Raw genomic sequence first — 18,981 nt, forward strand, 5'->3', positions numbered from 1 at the left:
GCAGGAGAGGACTCTTTAAAGTAGAAACACTACATACTGATATACACCTGAACATCAGCAGGAGAGGACTCTTTAAAGTAGAGACACTACATACTGATACACACCTGAACATCAGCAGGAGATGACTCTTTAAAGTAGAGACACTACATACTGATATACACCTGAACATCAGCAGGAGAGGACTCTTTAAAGTAGAGACACTACATACTGATATACACCTGGACATCAGCAGGAGAGGACTCTTTAAAGTAGAGACACTACATACTGATATACAGCTGAACATCAGCAGGAGAGGACTCTTTAAAGTAGAGACACTACATACTGATATACACCTGTACATCAGCAGGAGAGGACTCTTTAAAGTAGAGACACTACACACTGATATACACCTGAACATCAGCAGGAGAGGACTCTTTAAAGTAGAGACACTACATACTGATATACACCTGAACATCAGCAGGAGAGGACTCTTTAAAGTAGAGACACTACATACTGATATACACCTGGACATCAGCAGGAGAGGACTCTTTAAAGTAGAGACACGACACACTGATATACACCTGAACATCAGCAGGAGAGGACTCTTTAAAGTAGAGACACTACATACTGATATACACCTGGACATCAGCAGGAGAGCACTCTTTAAAGTAGAGACGCTACATACTGATATACACCTGAACATCAGCAGGAGAGGACTCTTTAAAGTAACGATAATCTGTGTGTGCAGGACGTCCCGGAGTCTCTTTTGTTTGTAAAAATCTTCACGAAGGGTCACGTGGTTCCCGGCGACGACACGATCCTGAGCTTCAAACGCGCCGTACGAACATTTCTGCGAGAAAACGCCAACAACGGTGAGACGCTGGCGATGAACGAGTATTTTACAGGGTGTCTTTTCAACAGGCACCACACTCTTGCTCCCCATGCCACCCTGCATGACCTCTTGCCCCCCATGCCACCCTGCATGACCTCTTGCCCCCCATGCCACCCTGCATGACCTCTTGCCCCCCATGCCACCCTGCATGACCTCTTGCCCCCCATGCCACCCTGCATGACCTCTTGCCCCCCCATGTCAAATGTTCTCGAACCGTCACACGAGTGAGCTTGGCCTCACGCGGCTTCACACCTCAGGGGAAAGAGAGACATGTTGCTCAGAGGACTCTAATGGTTCCTCCTTGTCCCTCAAAAGGCTTTGATGTGATTCCTATCAGGCTTTGATGTGATTCCTATCAGGCTTTGATGTGATTCCTATCAGGCTTTGATGTGATTTCCATCAGGCTTTGATGTGATTCCTAACAGGCTTTGATGTGATTCCTTTGATGTGATTCCCATCAGGCTTTGATGTGATTCCTATCAGGCTTTGATGTGATTCATATCAGGCTTTGATGTGATTCCTTTGATGTGATTCCTTTGATGTGATTCCCATCAGGCTTTGATGTGATTCCTATCAGGCTTTGATGTGATTCCCATCAGGCTTTGATGTGATTCCTATCAGGCTTTGATGTGATTCCCATCAGGCTTTGATGTGATTCCTATCAGGCTTTGGTGTGATTCCTATCAGGCTTTGGTGTGATTCCTATCAGGCTTTGATGTGATTCCCATCAGGCTTTGGTGTGATTCCTATCAGGCTTTGGTGTGATTCCTATCAGGCTTTGGTGTGATTCCTATCAGGCTTTGATGTGATTCCCATCAGGCTTTGATGTGATTCCAATCAGGCTTTGATGTGAGTCCCATCAGGCTTTGATGTGATTCCCATCAGGCTTTGATGTGATTCCTATCAGGCTTTGATGTGATTCTTATCAGTCTTTGATGTGATTCCTATCAGGCTTTGATGTGATTCATATCAGGCTTTGATGTGATTCCTTTGATGTGATTCCTTTGATGTGATTCCCATCAGGCTTTGATGTGATTCCTATCAGGCTTTGATGTGATTCCCATCAGGCTTTGATGTGATTCCTATCAGGCTTTGATGTGATTCCCATCAGGCTTTGATGTGATTCCTATCAGGCTTTGGTGTGATTCCTATCAGGCTTTGGTGTGATTCCTATCAGGCTTTGATGTGATTCCCATCAGGCTTTGGTGTGATTCCTATCAGGCTTTGGTGTGATTCCTATCAGGCTTTGGTGTGATTCCTATCAGGCTTTGATGTGATTCCCATCAGGCTTTGATGTGATTCCAATCAGGCTTTGATGTGATTCCCATCAGGCTTTGATGTGATTCCCATCAGGCTTTGATGTGATTCCTATAAGGCTTTGATGTGATTCCCATCAGGCTTTGATGTGATTCCCATCAGGCTTTGATGTGATTCCTATAAGGCTTTGATGTGATTCCCATCAGACTTTGTTGTGATTCCCATCAGGCTTTGATGTGATTCCCATCAGGCTTTGATGTGATTCCCATCAGGCTTTGATGTGATTCCTATCTGGCTTTGATGTGATTCCTATAAGGCTTTGATGTGATTCCTATAAGGCTTTGATGTGATTCCCATCAGGCTTTGATGTGATTCCCATCAGGCTTTGATGTGATTCCTATAAGGCGTTGATGTGATTCCCATCAGGCTTTGATGTGATTCCCATCAGGCTTTGATGTGATTCCTATAAGGCTTTGATGTGATTCCCATCAGGCTTTGATGTGATTCCCATCAGGCTTTGATGTGATTCCTATAAGGCTTTGATGTGATTCCCATCAGGCTTTGATGTGATTCCTATCTGGCTTTGATGTGATTCCTATAAGGCTTTGATGTGATTCCTATAAGGCTTTGATGTGATTCCCATCAGGCTTTGATGTGATTCTCATCAGGCTTTGATGTGATTCCTATAAGGCGTTGATGTGATTCCCATCAGGCTTTGATGTGATTCCCATCAGGCTTTGATGTGATTCCTATAAGGCTTTGATGTGATTCCCATCAGGCTTTGATGTGATTCCCATCAGGCTTTGATGTGATTCCTATAAGGCTTTGATGTGATTCCCATCAGGCTTTGATGTGATTCCTATCAGGCTTTGGTGTGATTCCTATCAGGCTTTGGTGTGATTCCTATCAGGCTTTGATGTGATTCCCATCAGGCTTTGGTGTGATTCCTATCAGGCTTTGGTGTGATTCCTATCAGGCTTTGGTGTGATTCCTATCAGGCTTTGATGTGATTCCCATCAGGCTTTGATGTGATTCCAATCAGGCTTTGATGTGATTCCCATCAGGCTTTGATGTGATTCCCATCAGGCTTTGATGTGATTCCTATCAGGCTTTGATGTGATTCTTATCAGTCTTTGATGTGATTCCCATCAGGCTTTGTTGTGATTCCCATCAGGCTTTGATGTGATTCCCATCAGGCTTTGATGTGATTCCTATAAGGCTTTGATGTGATTCCCATCAGGCTTTGATGTGATTCCCATCAGGCTTTGATGTGATTCCTATAAGGCTTTGATGTGATTCCCATCAGACTTTGTTGTGATTCCCATCAGGCTTTGATGTGATTCCCATCAGGCTTTGATGTGATTCCCATCAGGCTTTGATGTGATTCCTATCTGGCTTTGATGTGATTCCTATAAGGCTTTGATGTGATTCCTATAAGGCTTTGATGTGATTCCCATCAGGCTTTGATGTGATTCCCATCAGGCTTTGATGTGATTCCTATAAGGCGTTGATGTGATTCCCATCAGGCTTTGATGTGATTCCCATCAGGCTTTGATGTGATTCCTATAAGGCTTTGATGTGATTCCCATCAGGCTTTGATGTGATTCCCATCAGGCTTTGATGTGATTCCTATAAGGCTTTGATGTGATTCCCATCAGGCTTTGATGTGATTCCCATCAGGCTTTGATGTGATTCCTATAAGGCTTTGATGTGATTCCCATCAGGCTTTGTTGTGATTCCCATCAGGCTTTGATGTGATTCCCATCAGGCTTTGATGTGATTCCCATCAGGCTTTGTTGTGATTCCTATCAGGCTTTGATGTGATTCCTATAAGGCTTTGATGTGATTCCCATCAGGCTTTGATGTGATTCCCATCAGGCTTTGATGTGATTCCTATCTGGCTTTGATGTGATTCCTATAAGGCTTTGATGTGATTCCTATAAGGCTTTGATGTGATTCCCATCAGGCTTTGATGTGATTCCCATCAGGCTTTGATGTGATTCCTATAAGACTTTGATGTGATTCCCATCAGGCTTTGTTGTGATTCCCATCAGGCTTTGATGTGATTCCCATCAGGCTTTGATGTGATTCCTATAAGGCTTTGATGTGATTCCCATCAGGCTTTGATGTGATTCCCATCAGGCTTTGATGTGATTCCTATCTGGCTTTGATGTGATTCCTATAAGGCTTTGATGTGATTCCTATAAGGCTTTGATGTGATTCCCATCAGGCTTTGATGTGATTCCCATCAGGCTTTGATGTGATTCCTATAAGGCTTTGATGTGATTCCTATAAGGCTTTGATGTGATTCCTATCAGGCTTTGATGTGATTCCTTTGATGTGATTCCCATCAGGCTTTGATGTGATTCCTATCAGGCTTTGATGTGATTCCCATCAGGCTTTGATGTGATTCCTATCAGGCTTTGATGTGATTCCTATAAGGCTTTGATGTGATTCCCATCAGGCTTTGATGTGACTCCCATCAGGCTTTGATGTGATTCCTATCTGGCTTTGATGTGATTCCTATAAGGCTTTGATGTGATTCCTATAAGGCTTTGATGTGATTCCCATCAGGCTTTGATGTGATTCCCATCAGGCTTTGATGTGATTCCTATAAGGCTTTGATGTGATTCCTATCTGGCTTTGATGTGATTCCTATCAGGCTTTGATGTGATTCCTATAAGGCTTTGATGTGATTCCCATCAGGCTTTGATGTGATTCCTATCAGGCTTTGATGTGATTCCTTTGATGTGATTCCCATCAGGCTTTGATGTGATTCCTATCAGGCTTTGATGTGATTCCCATCAGGCTTTGATGTGATTCCTATCAGGCTCGGATGTGTTTCTGTTGTTGAACCGCAGTTACAGAAATAAATAAGAAAAGTGAATTAAAGGAGAGAAAGGACATTTAAATGTTTGTTGTTTTTGCAGAGAAGCTGATCGGAGTGCACTGCACGCACGGGCTGAACCGCACCGGCTACCTCATCTGCAGGTGGGAGGTCATCATCACACAGATACTCACAGATTGCTCCGTTCCAAGGACATGAAGAAAGATAAATACCGTCGAGCATATGATTATTAAAGCCATTCTTTAAATCTGATAAAAGAAAAGAAATGTATCCGAAATATGAAAGAAGTAAAAACATATTTTTCTCTGATTCTGTTTTCCTCGGTAGATTGTGATGTGGTTTCAGTGACGTTTATTTATAAAGCGCTTTTCACAAAGTCACAAAGTGCTTGATAAAACAATCAACCACCATACAGTGTTAAATGAGCACACGCGTTAAGAAGTCATAAGAGCAGCAGAACACAATGAAAAAAGACAGATAGAATAAAGTCGAGCAGCGGTTTCCCAAACGCCCGCCCAAACAGGAATGTCTTTAAGTCAGCAGACCGTAGATGAGCGGGTCTGAAGGTGGGTGGGATGGTAGGCTGAGCATGTGGGACCTGAGTGGGCGGGCTGGTGTTGACGGATGACCCTAATAGGGTGGATTAGGTGGGCCACATGCAGGAGTCTGACCGAGCTCTGTAGGCGAGAGTCAGGATGGATCCGATGAGCTTCAGGGAGGCAGGGGAGAGATCTGAGCACCGGTAACGAGCTGTGTGTGAACACCTGTTCTGCTGCAGGTATCTGATCGATGTCGATGGGATGGATCCGAAAGAGGCCGTGGACTGTGAGTACTGATGTCCCTTCAGATTTATCTTTCGATTTTACTTGATTTATTCATTTACTTTTTTCTCAGATTTGTGACTTTTTTCAGATTCTCATTTTCTTACAATTTTTAAATGTTTTCTCTGAATTTACAACGAAATAAATAATAATGTATTTTTTTTTAAAAAGTCAGAACTTGGACTTTTCTCAAAATGTTGACGTTTGAAATAAATGTTACGTTTTATTTAACGTATTTTAATTTATTTTTTGTTGCAGATTTTTTCTCTTTCTCTCAGAATTATGAGAAATAATGAAAAATAAACACATTTTATTTCTTCTGAAAACCTTAGAATTTTTCAAAATTTGACTTTTTTTCTTTCTGAGAAATAAATAATATTTTTTTTCTGAAAATCTCAGAATTTGTTTTACTCCTGAAAAAAAATCTGAATTCTGAAAAATAATGAATAAACTTTTCTTCAGAATTCCTCTGGGTTTGATTAGAAAAGTCAGAATTATTTATTTTTCTCAGAATTTATATTATTTCTTAGAATTCTGAGAAAATAACAATTCTGTTTATTTTCAGAAAATTCAATCTGAAAAAAATCTTTATTTTGACTTTTCGTCCAGATTTTGACTTTTTTTACATCAGTTTAAGAAAATCTAAGAAATCCATAAAACATTTTTTTGAGCATTTTAACTTTTTCCCTCAAAATTCATTTTCTTAAAATCTAAGAATCAACATATTTGGGATTTTCTGGGGGAAAAAATATCGTTTTCTTCATAATTTTGCTTTTTTTCCTCATAATTTCAGTTTTAATAGAAATTCTAAGAATTCAGAAAATAGAATTTTGACTTAATTTCTTAGAAATCTGAGAAATAAACAATTGTTTTTTTCTTCTGAAAATCTAAGTGTAATCTAATCTAAATGTGTTTTCTAAGACAAAAGACAAATTCTAAGATATAGTTTTTTCTCAGGAGAAACCAATAATTACATTTCTTCTGAAAATGTAAGAATTCCTTCAGTGAAATTATAATTTTGAAAAATATGTTTTATTATAATTTGGACTTCAGTCTCAGAAAAAGTATTTATCTTTATCTTTTTGCAAAGTTTCCTTTCTTTTCAATGTAACCCCATTCTCATTGGCTGAAGGTGCGTCCTACCCGTCTCATTGTCACATCAATTACATTCTTTTAATTTATTTATGTTTTTTAATTAATTATTTTTATTTTTTTTGTATTACATTTTTTTTATATTTATCCTTTTGATCATATATGTTTTATTTAATTGTATTTATTTTAATTTGTTATTATTTTAATTGTCATATCAACTCTTCTCTTTTTTGTATTACAAATTATTTTTAATTTATTTTAATTTATAATATTGATCGTATATTTTTTTGATTTAACGTATTTTTATAAAGTTATTATTTTAATTTGAATATCACCTAATCTGCTGATCTTTACTTCCGTCAGTGTTCAACTCGTCTCGTGGCCACGCGGTGGAGAGGCAGAACTACCTGCAGGATCTGCAGAGAGGACCCAAGAGGAGGTGAGTCATGTTCAAATGCTTCCAGTCTTCATGCACTTTGCACAACAGCATGCAGGTCCTTCTCAATGTCGAGGACGCTTCCTTGGTGGGATCAATTTCCAAAATCTTTGGCGGAACATTGAAGGCGGGGCCTCTCATATGACGCACACCTGCACACTTGCTAGCCTGGTCCACTCTTCGTTCTCCGAATGGAAGGATTCTTGCCTAGCCTCTGAAGGACCTGACTCGGAGGGACATGTCCCACCAAGGAAGCATCCTCGACATTGAGAAACACCCAGAGGCTAAACCAGAATCCTTCCTGGCATTCCGAGAACGAAGAGTGGAACAGGCGAGCAAGTGTGCAGGTGTGCGTCATACGTGCGCAAAGCATTGTGGGGATTTTAAGACCACGGAGTCTACACATGAGCCTCGAAATTACCCGCAACGAAGGATTCAGTCCTCGATAGAATTCCAAGCACCCTGGACATTGGAACAGTCCTTCGACGGGACACTTGAAATAGTGGCTCTGGAGCATCCTTCCTCGACAGATATAGACAACATATTTGCTTCTTAAAGTCAATCTCCACTCGCATGAAATAATACCAACAATTGTAAAATAAATATAAGAACCAGATACCCCTCTTTTCCAGATCCTCAAAAAAAGAAATTTGTTTATTTATTTTATTTGTATTATTATTTATTTTAATTATATTTTTATAATTGTGTTTAATTTTATTAGAATTTTTTCCATTTACTTGTTTATTTTTATTTTATTCTATTAATTTATTTTTCTTTCTTTAAATGTATTTGTCTTTTTTTTAAATTAAATTCTATTTGTTTTTCTTTTTTTCTTTCATTGTTTTGTTTTCTATTCATACATTTAGTTTTCTTAACTTATATATTCATTTGTTTATAACAGCCGCAGTTTGATTTAAATGTATCCTCATGGATGGGATGTTTCTGAAGTTAATAATAAAGCCTCTCCCATCGATCATCATCCAACCGAGTTGATCTGTGCTGTGTTTTAAACAGTAACGATGGGATGGATGAGTCGGAGCAGGAGCCAATCAGAGGCCTCGCTTCACATCGGCCGAGCGACATCATCTCTGAGCCGAGAGAGGAGAGATGGCCGCCCAGCAGAGACTCCCATCAACACAGGTAGGACACTACACTACGTTGTTACGCTCCCTCCTGGACTCGGGGAACCAAAGGGAAGTGGCCAAATATAAAATAACCGGGCGAGAGGAAACGGATCGGTGAAGTCTTTAAATTGACAAAAGAAAGAGACTCACCGGCCAATTTGCAAAACAAACTTAAGGTAACTAAGAACAACTTATAACAGAAAGCGACTGAAGTAAACCATAACACTACTCGGAACTATAAGTTGCACGTCCCACGTATACAACAACAAAATACTACACTGCTGCAGATCCTCCACTGCCATCCATGCAGCTCACGGGAGAAGGAGAGAGCGACTGCAGCCTTCCTCAGGTCCTTTATGGAGGCCCTGATTGGGAGCACCTGAGGGAGACAGTCAGGGGGAGAGAGACAAACACAACACGGCACGTAACAACCGTATTAACCCGAAAATAAGACAGGTTTTTTTTTTTTATTATATTCCGGGTCTAGCCTTTTCGATGTAATTACACAGTCACACCACTAGATGGCGCCAAATGAGCGATTATCAATATATATATATATTTTTTTAATTATTATTTTTTCTCCCAAAATGGTTTCAGTTTCAAAGAGCGTTATTATAACAGCATGGTACCGTGTGCTTCACATAAAATAAAACTGTAATAATGAACCGTTGATATATAAATTAAATGTAGAGTGAGTGTGTGTGTGTGTGTGTGTGTGTGTGTGTGTGTGTGTGTGTGTGTGTGTTCAAAGAAGTCCTCAAACAACTGTCGAGCAGCAACGAAATATGGAGTTACTGAGAGTAACGTTAGAAGATGTAGAGCCCAAAAAGATTTTTCAAAAAATGGGCCCTCTTATTATAATAATAATTCATTCTATTCAGATGCGCTTTTCAAAGCACCCAAGGACACCCTACAATTCATAACATATTCTAAGGAAAGGTTTAAGACATTACAAAAGGACCCTTATAATGATCTTCCTTTAAATATCCTCTCCTGCAGGTATTTTCCTCCCAGAGCAACGAGCCATCCACAAAACGGCCTTCTTCCTAACCCTCAGCCCCACGGAGAACATTTCAACCAGTATCGATGGACCGCCCCCCCGCCTGAAAACCAGTGGAGGAGACCCCGGTTCTCTCCACCGCGCCAGGATTGGAGGTCAGTTTCATTATTATTATTATTATTGTATTTTTACTATCACTTATATATTTTTTTGATATTATTTTAGATTTTTATTAATATTGTCTTTGCTTTTTTATATTATCTATTTAATTTGGTATATTTTATTTATTATTTTATTTATTGATCCCACTTTCTTAGTTTTTTTTATTATTTATTACATTTTTCCCCCCGCATGACACAATAGCAGGAGAAAATGCACAGTTCAAATGTCAGATCTAGTGACATGGTCCTTAAAACAAATATTTATTTTTATATTTTAAAATATATTCCCACGAAGTTACCCTTCTACCACGAGACAAAGATTATTTTATTTATCATTATTATTGTATTTTTACTATCATTTTGTTTTTGTTTGCTATTATTTTATTTATTATTTTATAAATGTTTTATATTTTATTAATATTTTCTTTGCTTTTTTATATTTAATATTATTTATTTTATTTGTATTTCTTTATTTATTTTGTATATTTCATTATAATATGTTTTTTATTAATTTATTTTATTTACAACTAGAGCCGGGACTCGATTAAAAAAAATAATCTAATTAATTAGAGGCTTTGTAATTAATTAATCGCATTTTTAATCAAATATACATATTTGACCTGAGAACAGTGAGAAGCAGTTTCCACATGGATGTGACTCCAGGTGGTCGACAGTCCTGTGGGCCATCTAAGCTAATTTACAGATGGCCCTGAGCCCAATAGAGATTGCCCTGAAAAATACACGCGGACGAAATGGCACGAAGGGTTTGGGGGGCCTCCGTCCCCCTAGACATTTAGATTGTTGCAGGTCTGAGATGCTGTCTGGTTCTCTAGACTGAATTATAAGATGAACCACCACAATATTATATTGTACAATTTCAATTGTATTCTTCATTTCACTTGTTTGTTTGTTCTTGTTTGTGTTTGCTCGCTTCCTGCATAGCTTTAAGAAATACTTAAGTTGTTGGTCAAAACACTTTCCATCTGGGAAGGCAGACGCCTTCCCAGATGGAAACAGTAGAAAACATTACATTCAGTTGTAACTGCCAAAACAAACATTATTTACACTATTATGGCCCCTGTTAAACATGTGTGTAATGTTAACTACTGTAAGGTCGAACGAATGCGTCCTCATCCGGAAGCTGACCGAGCAGACCCGAGCAGCAGTCGAGAGGAGCCGAGCGCATCCGCGAAGCACACGTCAGAGTTCCCGTTAGCCGGCAAATCTAAATATCTTCGGTCAAAATGATTTCCCTTTAGAGCAATACCGCTTCAGCTGCGCCACTTATGTGAGAGACAAGAAGAGTGTGTGACAGACAAGAAGAGTATGTGACAGACAAGAAGAGTGTGTGACAGACAAGAAGAGTATGTGACAGACAAGAAGAGTGTGTGACAGACAAGAAGAGTGTGTGACAGACAAGAAGAGTGTGTGACAGACAAGAAGAGTGTGTGACAGACAAGAAGAGTATGTGACAGACAAGAAGAGTATGTGACAGACAAGAAGAGTGTGTGACAGACAAGAAGAGTATGTGACAGACAAGAAGAGTGTGTGACAGACAAGAAGAGTGTGTGACAGACAAGAAGAGTGTGTGACAGACAAGAAGAGTGTGTGACAGACAAGAAGAGTGTGTGACAGACAAGAAGAGTATGTGACAGACAAGAAGAGTATGTGACAGACAAGAAGAGTATGAGACAGACAAGAAGAGTATGAGACAGACAAGAAGAGTGTGAGACAGACAAGAAGAGTGTGTGACAGACAAGAAGAGTATGTGACAGACAAGAAGAGTGTGTGACAGACAAGAAGAGTATGAGACAGACAAGAAGAGTGTGTGACAGACAAGAAGAGTGTGTGACAGACAAGAAGAGTGTGTGACAGACAAGAAGAGTATGTGACAGACAAGAAGAGTATGTGACAGACAAGAAGAGTATGAGACAGACAAGAAGAGTATGAGACAGACAAGAAGAGTGTGAGACAGACAAGAAGAGTGTGTGACAGACAAGAAGAGTATGTGACAGACAAGAAGAGTGTGTGACAGACAAGAAGAGTGTGTGACAGACAAGAAGAGTATGTGACAGACAAGAAGAGTATGTGACAGACAAGAAGAGTCAACTCTAATGTCTAACACTTAATGTGGAGAAAGAGATGTCCTGTGTGGGTTGATTGTGCGTTGATCTGTTGGTAATGCCTCGGGGTTCCGGTGGGCATGTAAACAAATGCATAATGCTGCGCTATACTTTGTGGCCTCACCCGGTTGCATAGCGACGCTTATTGTGTAGTTGTCTTTTAATAAGCAGGTAGTCTATCATTAGCTGGAACTAGCTGGATCTGATCGATATGGACATAAACGCGAGTGAAGTCTAATCTGACGGGAGAGAGAGATCAGCTGCTGCTGACGAGTCGAGACTCGACACGCAGCTCTGCATCACATGCAGCGGTGAGCGGAACAACACGCACTCTTCAGGTTAGAATATCACACGTAGCTATTTTAATTACCTCTCAAACTACCGTAACTAGTTATAGATATGTTTAGTTTTACTGTCGGGTCACTCATTACTGATCCGCGAGCTGCATGAGACTGGCATGATAGATTGCCCGATCGGGCAACCAGCAGGTGAGGCTTCATTGCCCGAGCTAAATGCTAGATGGCCCCGGGCCATCGGGCAGTCCTTAATGTCGAGCCCAGAGTGCAGTCCAGTGAGCAGGGAGCTGGTTCTTCTCTCAGACGTGGACTGACTGATCCTGGCCCTGAGACCAGTCGTCTGGTTGAGTGTGGGTTGGGTCAGGGTGTGGTTCCTTGCACTCGGAGTCGGGCTAACGTCCACGCTAGCTGCTACATGCTCGCTGCTACATGCTAGCTGCTACATGCTAGCTGCTACATGCTAGCTGCTACATGCTAGCTGCTACATGCTAGCTGCTACATGCTCGCTGCTACACGCTAGCTGCTACATGCTAGCTGCTACATGCTAGCTGCTACATGCTTTGCATTCAGGTGATACTTCAGGCTTGATGTGCTGCGGCTCTTATCGACGCTTCCATCCGTCCGTTTTTTAAAACAGAATGTCCCATCCACGGGGCCGACCAAAGCGTCTCATCAGCTTGGTCGTTCATGTTTGACTATTGTTCACCGTGGTTTGTTGTTGTTTGAAGTCCCATGCTGAAGTCATGAATGTTAGTTGGTGCTCCAGTATAATCGGTACGCCTGAAACTCATCCAGTGAGAAACGTTCCGCTGTGCAAAAATGAGTGCGATTAAAATGCGTTAATTTTTTTAACGCGTTAATTTTTTTAACGCGTTAATTTTTGTGTAATTAATTAATCTTAATTAACGCGTTAAAGTCCCGGCCCTAGTTATAACATTTTCTTAGTTTTTTATTATTTATTTAAAAAAAATTCTCTACAAGGGTCTTTAAAGGTCGCTAAGTATCTCTAAGGCTCTTTAATGCTCTTTAAGGGTCTCTTAGCGTATCTTAGGGTCTTTAAAGGTCTTTAAAGGTCTCTAAGGCTCTTTAAGGGTTGCTAATGCTACGTCCACACCGGACGCGATGCGAATATTCGCTTCGCTCTAATCGCTCGAGTTTCACCGCGGCTGCCAGCTGTGTTTACTCGCATCATTCAAACAAGATGCGCTGGCTCGGGAGCTACAACAACATGAACATATTTTACCGTGATTAAATTGTAATACACGTTTCTAAATGATGCCGACGTAACAACACACTGATACCGGTTAGTAAAAACCATGAGTTAATGCTTTGAGTCTGCAGACAGACGGCAGAGAAACACCTTTTAGAATGCGTGTTTTCTGAATGGAGATCGGCTAAGCTAACGTTGTAGCTGCTCACTCCACACTCACAACAACGGCCTGCAGACATGAATAAAGCAGCGACTGTATTCTCCATGACACAGGCAGTCTGTGGTTTGTACTGGTTTCACTTCTGTCTAGTTTCTGAACAGACATGAGGAGCTGTGAGCTCTGAGTGCTAGCAGCTAACGGCTGATGTTTTCTGGTTGAACGTCAGTTACGGCAGGCTGAGATCCTCACCGCTGATTGGCTTCCGCGAGAACGCGTCACGTGAATTTGACGCTCGAGTTGAAAAAATTGAACTCTCGCGTTTGACGCGGCACACTTAAATCACGTGATTCGCGCCGCGTCCACCGCTTCATGCTCGCCATCGGAGAGAATTCGCGTCTGTCCGCATCTCTGCATTGACTTTACATGTAATCGCGCCGCCCCCAAACATCGCATCGCGTCTGAACGCAGCATAAGGCTCTCTAAGGGTCTTTAATGCTCTAAGGATCTCTAAGGGACTTTAAAGTTCTTTAAAAGTCTCTAAAGGTCTTTACATTACATTTAGCTGACGCTTTTATCCAACGCGACTCACAATAAGTGCGTTCGACCAACAAAATACAACCTTGAAGAAAACAGAATCATAAAGTACATCAGGTTTCATAGAGCCAAGCACAAGTGCTACTCAGCTGGCTTTAGAGGAGCCAGTCCTTTGTTAGTATATAAGTGCTCTGTTAGTAGTTCTATCCTCGAGGTGGAGTCGAAGGAGATGAGTTTCAGTCTGGAAGGTGTGTGAGCTTTCTGCTGTCCTGATGTCAATGGGAGCTCATTCCACCATCTTGGAGCCAGGACAGCAAACCCACGTGTTCCTGCTGATGGAACTTGGGTCCCCTTCGCAGCGAGGGTGCAGCGAGTCGTCTGGCTGATGCAGAGCGGAGTGCACGTGCTGGGGTGCACGGTTTAACCATGTCCTGGATGTAGGAAGGGCCAGATCCATTCGCAGCATGGTACGCAAGCACCAGGGTCTTGAAGTGGATTCTAGCAGTTACCGGAAGCCAGTGGAGGGAGCGGAGGAGCGGCGTGGGGTGGGAACATTCAGGAAGGTTGAAGACCAGACGAGCCGCTGCATTCTGATGAGCTGCAGAGGTCGGATGGCACATGCAGGTAGACCAGCCAGGAGGGAGGACGACCTGGGTCTCTGAGCGGGGGAAGGACAGAATTAATTCGGTGTCGTCAGCGTAGCAGTGGTATGAAAAACCATGCGGGCTAATGACTGATCCGAGCGAGTTTGTGTACAAGGAGAAGAGGAGGGGACCAAGAACAGAGCCCTGAGGGACCCCTGTAGTTAATTGACAAGGGTCGGACTCCGAACCTCTCCAAGTAACCCTGTAGGTACGGTCTTTGAGGTATGAGGTGAGGAGGGAAAGTGCAGAGCCTCACAACAACGGCCTACAGACATAAATAAAGCAGCGACTGTGTTCTCCATGACACAGGCAGTCTGTGGTTTGGACTTGTTTCACTTCTGTCTAGTTTCTGAGCAGATATGAGGAGCTGTGAGCTCTGAGGGCTAACAGCTGATGTTGGTTTTGTGTTTCGCTTTGAAGATGACGTCACGGCTCCGCCTACACTGCGTTACCATAGTTACTGCCCCAGCTACTAAACTGTAATGGAGACGCAGCATAAAGTGAGCCTGGCCTACCAAGGCCTAACTATACCCTACTAAGCCGAGCGAGGCCCTGCAGTGGAAATGCGCCATTATGGTCTCTTAGGGTCTTTAAGTGTCTCTAAATGGGACATTATGAATTAAATGTAGCCGTTTGTGTCGGACCGGTTTACATGCTCTCTGCTTTTTCATATTATTTATTTATTTGTATTTATAATTTTTTATTTTTTTCATTATACTATTTTTTTTATTATTGTATTTATTTATCCCACTTTCTTAGTTTTTTAATTATTTATATATTTTTTTTAATTCGTTCTTTTTTAAAATTCTTTATATAATTTAAATGTTATTCAACTCACTTTCTTTGTTTTTGATCATTTATTTAAAACATTTTCATTATTCTTTGTGTAGGTTTCCCCCCCCCCCCCCTCCAGGAGGACAGACGCAGAGCTCCCCCCCCCCTCCAGGAGGACAGACGCAGAGCTCCCCCCCCCCTCCAGGAGGACAGACGCAGAGCTCCCCCCCCCCTCCAGGAGGACAGACGTAGAGCCCCCCCCCCCCTCCAGGAGGACAGACGTAGAGCCCCCCCCCCCCCTCCAGGTGGACAGACGCAGAGCTCCCCCCCCCCTCCAGGAGGACAGACGCAGAGCTCCCCCCCCCCTCCAGGTGGACAGACGCAGAGCTCCCCCCCCCCCTCCAGGTGGACAGACGCAGAGCTCCCCCCCCCCTCCCTCGTTACTCTGCAAACTGGGCTAACGAGAGTAAGGAGTCTGAGGGACCTGAGGGGGAATGGTTTGCTCCCAAAACGTCTCGTAAGCCCTCACAAACATTCAAAAAGAACCAGTGATGCGCAGGAGTCTGAGAGTCTTTGAGGGTCTTTTAAAAGGGTCTTCAAAGGTCTCCAAGGGTCTTTAATGGTCTTCAAGGCTCTATGAGGGTCTCTGAGGGTCTTTGATGCTCTTTAAGGGTCTCTAAGGGTCTTTAAAGGTCTCTTAGGGTCTATAAGGGTCTTTAAAGGTCTCTTAGGGTCTCTAAGGGTCTTTAAAGGTCTCTTAGGGTCTATAAGGGTCTTTAAAGGTCTCTTAGGGTCTCTAAGGGTCTTTCAGGGTCTCTAAGGGTCTTTAAGGGTCTCTTAGGGTCTATAAGGGTCTTTAAAGGTCTCTTAGGGTCTCTAAGGGTCTTTCAGGGTCTCTAAGGGTCTTTAAAGGTCTTTAAGGGTCTTTCAGGGTCTCTAAGGGGCTCTTTAAAGGTCTTCAAGGCTCTATGAGGGTCTCTGAGGGTCTCTAAGGGTCTTTGATGGTATTTAAGGGTCTTTAAAGGTCTCTAAGGGTCTCTAAGGGTCTTTAAATGGGACATTGTAAATTAAATGTGGCTGTTTATGTGATGCTCGGACCGGTTTACATGCTCTCTGCAGATTTGGTGAAGTGTCTCTTTAAGAAGGCAGTGATATTACACAATATATATATATATTGTGTAATATCACTGAACTTCAGTATTTTAAAACATGTGAACCTCTCCTTCTGTATATGGAGAGGTTCACATGCTGAAGTTCCAATGGGTAGACAGAGATTTTCTCCTCGTACGCAGAAAGAAGTTCTCCGTTCTCCACCACCTCTAGAAAGGAGGTTTAGATTTTCTCCAACGCAGAAAAGAAGTTAAAGGTTTTCTCTCCACTCCGAGAAGAAAGGTCCAGGTTGTTTCTCCACCTTCCCTGGAAGGAGCAAACTGTTGCCATGACGCTCGGATGAGTTGAGAGACGTCCGGACGTGTTCGAGAGATGTCCGAACGTGTTCGAGAGATGTCCGAACGTGTTCGCGAAAGACGTCCCGACGTGTTCGCGAAAGACGTCCCGACGTGTTCGAAAGACGTCCCGACGTGTTCGAGAGACGTCCCGACGTGTTCGCGAGAGACGTCCCGACGTGTTCGAGAGAGACGTCCGGACGTGTTCGCGAGAGACGTCCCGACGTGTTCGCGAGAGACGTCCGGACGTGTTCGCGAAAGACGTCCCGACGTGTTCGAGAGACGTCCCGACGTGTTCGCGAGAGACGTCCCGACGTGTTCGAGAGATGTCCCGACGTGTTCGCGAGAGACGTCCCGACGTGTTCGCGAGAGACGTCCCGACGTGTTCGAGAGACGTCCCGACGTGTTCGCGAGAGACGTCCCGACGTGTTCGCGAGAGACGTCCGGACGTGTTCGCGAGAGACGTCCGGACGTGTTCGCGAGAGACGTCCCGACGTGTTCGCGAGAGACGTCCCGACGTGTTCGCGAGAGACGTCCCGTCGTGTTCGCGAGAGACGTCCCGACGTGTTCGCGAGAGACGTCCGGTCGTGTTCGCGAGAGACGTCCCGTCGTGTTCGCGAGAGACGTCCCGACGTGTTCGCGAGAGAGGTCCGGACGTGTTCGCGAGAGACGTCCGGACGTGTTCGAGACATCCCGACGTGTTCGCGAAAGACGTACGGACGTGTTCGCGAGAGACGTCCCGACGTGTTCGCGAGAGACGTCCCGACGTGTTCGAGAGACGTCCGGACGTGTTCGAGAGACGTCCGGACGTGTTCGCGAGAGACGTCCGGACGTGTTCGCGAGAGACGTCCGGACGTGTTCGCGAGAGACGTCCGGACGTGTTCGCGAGAGACGTCCGGACGTGTTCGCGAGAGACGTCCCGACGTGTTCGCGAGAGACGTCCCGACGTGTGCGCGAGAGACGTCCCGACGTGTTCGCGAGAGACGTCCCGACGTGTTCGCGAGAGACGTCCGGACGTGTTCGCGAGAGACGTCCGGACGTGTTCGCAAGAGACGTCCGGACGTGTTCGCGAGAGACGTCCGGACGTGTTCGCGAGAGACGTCCCGACGTGTTCGCGAGAGACGTCCCGACGTGTTCGCGAGAGACGTCCCGACGTGTTCGCGAGAGACGTCCCGACGTGTTCGCGAGAGACGTCCCGACGTGTTCGCGAGAGACGTCCCGACGTGTTCGCGAGAGACGTCCCGACGTGTTCGCGAGAGACGTCCCGACGTGTTCGCGAGAGACGTCCGGTCGTGTTCGCGAGAGACGTCCCGTCGTGTTCGCGAGAGACGTCCCGACGTGTTCGCGAGAGACGTCCGGACGTGTTCGCGAGAGACGTCCCGTCGTGTTCGCGAGAGACGTCCCGACGTGTTCGCGAGAGAGGTCCGGACGTGTTCGCGAGAGACGTCCGGACGTGTTCGCGAGAGACGTCCCGACGTGTTCGCGAGAGACGTCCCGACGTGTTCGCGAGAGACGTCCGGACGTGTTCGCGAGAGACGTCCCGACGTGTTCGCGAGAGACGTCCCGACGTGTTCGCGAGAGACGTCCCGACGTGTTCGCGAGAGACGTCCCGACGTGTTCGCGAGAGACGTCCCGACGTGTTCGCGAGAGACGTCCGGACGTGTTCGCGAGAGACGTCCGGACGTGTTCGCGAGAGACGTCCCGACGTGTTCGCGAGAGACGTCCCGACGTGTTCGCGAGAGACGTCCCGACGTGTTCGCGAGAGACGTCCCGACGTGTTCGCGAGAGACGTCCCGACGTGTTCGCGAGAGACGTCCCGACGTGTTCGCGAGAGACGTCCCGACGTGTTCGCGAGAGACGTCCCGTCGTGTTCGCGAGAGACGTCCCGACGTGTTCGCGAGAGACGTCCCGTCGTGTTCGCGAGAGACGTCCCGACGTGTTCGCGAGAGACGTCCCGACGTGTTCGCGAGAGAGGTCCGGACGTGTTCGCGAGAGACGTCCGGACGTGTTCGCGAGAGACGTCCGGACGTGTTCGCGAGAGACGTCCGGACGTGTTCGCGAGAGACGTCCGGACGTGTTCGCGAGAGACGTCCCGACGTGTTCGCGAGAGACGTCCCGACGTGTTCGCGAGAGACGTCCCGACGTGTTCGCGAGAGACGTCCCGACGTGTTCGCGAGAGACGTCC

At 44.4% G+C, this 18,981-nt stretch overlaps 1 protein-coding gene across 1 annotated transcript; it reads left to right on the plus strand.

Moving 5' to 3' along the window:
- Nucleotides 1-727: 727 nt before the first annotated feature.
- dusp11 (dual specificity phosphatase 11 (RNA/RNP complex 1-interacting)) lies at nucleotides 728-15,603 on the plus strand (the record flags this gene model as incomplete). Its single annotated transcript, XM_034077845.1, has 7 exons — nucleotides 728-851; nucleotides 5,059-5,119; nucleotides 5,755-5,801; nucleotides 7,253-7,328; nucleotides 8,340-8,465; nucleotides 9,449-9,604; nucleotides 15,468-15,603. Coding segments are annotated over 7 exons (726 nt in total), but the record flags the coding sequence as incomplete, so codon positions are not given.
- Between the last annotated feature and the right edge of the window lie 3,378 nt (nucleotides 15,604-18,981).

Source organism: Pseudochaenichthys georgianus, unplaced genomic scaffold, assembly GCF_902827115.2.
Source record: "Pseudochaenichthys georgianus unplaced genomic scaffold, fPseGeo1.2 scaffold_2023_arrow_ctg1, whole genome shotgun sequence".
In the NCBI taxonomy this organism is placed as follows: domain Eukaryota; kingdom Metazoa; phylum Chordata; class Actinopteri; order Perciformes; family Channichthyidae; genus Pseudochaenichthys; species Pseudochaenichthys georgianus.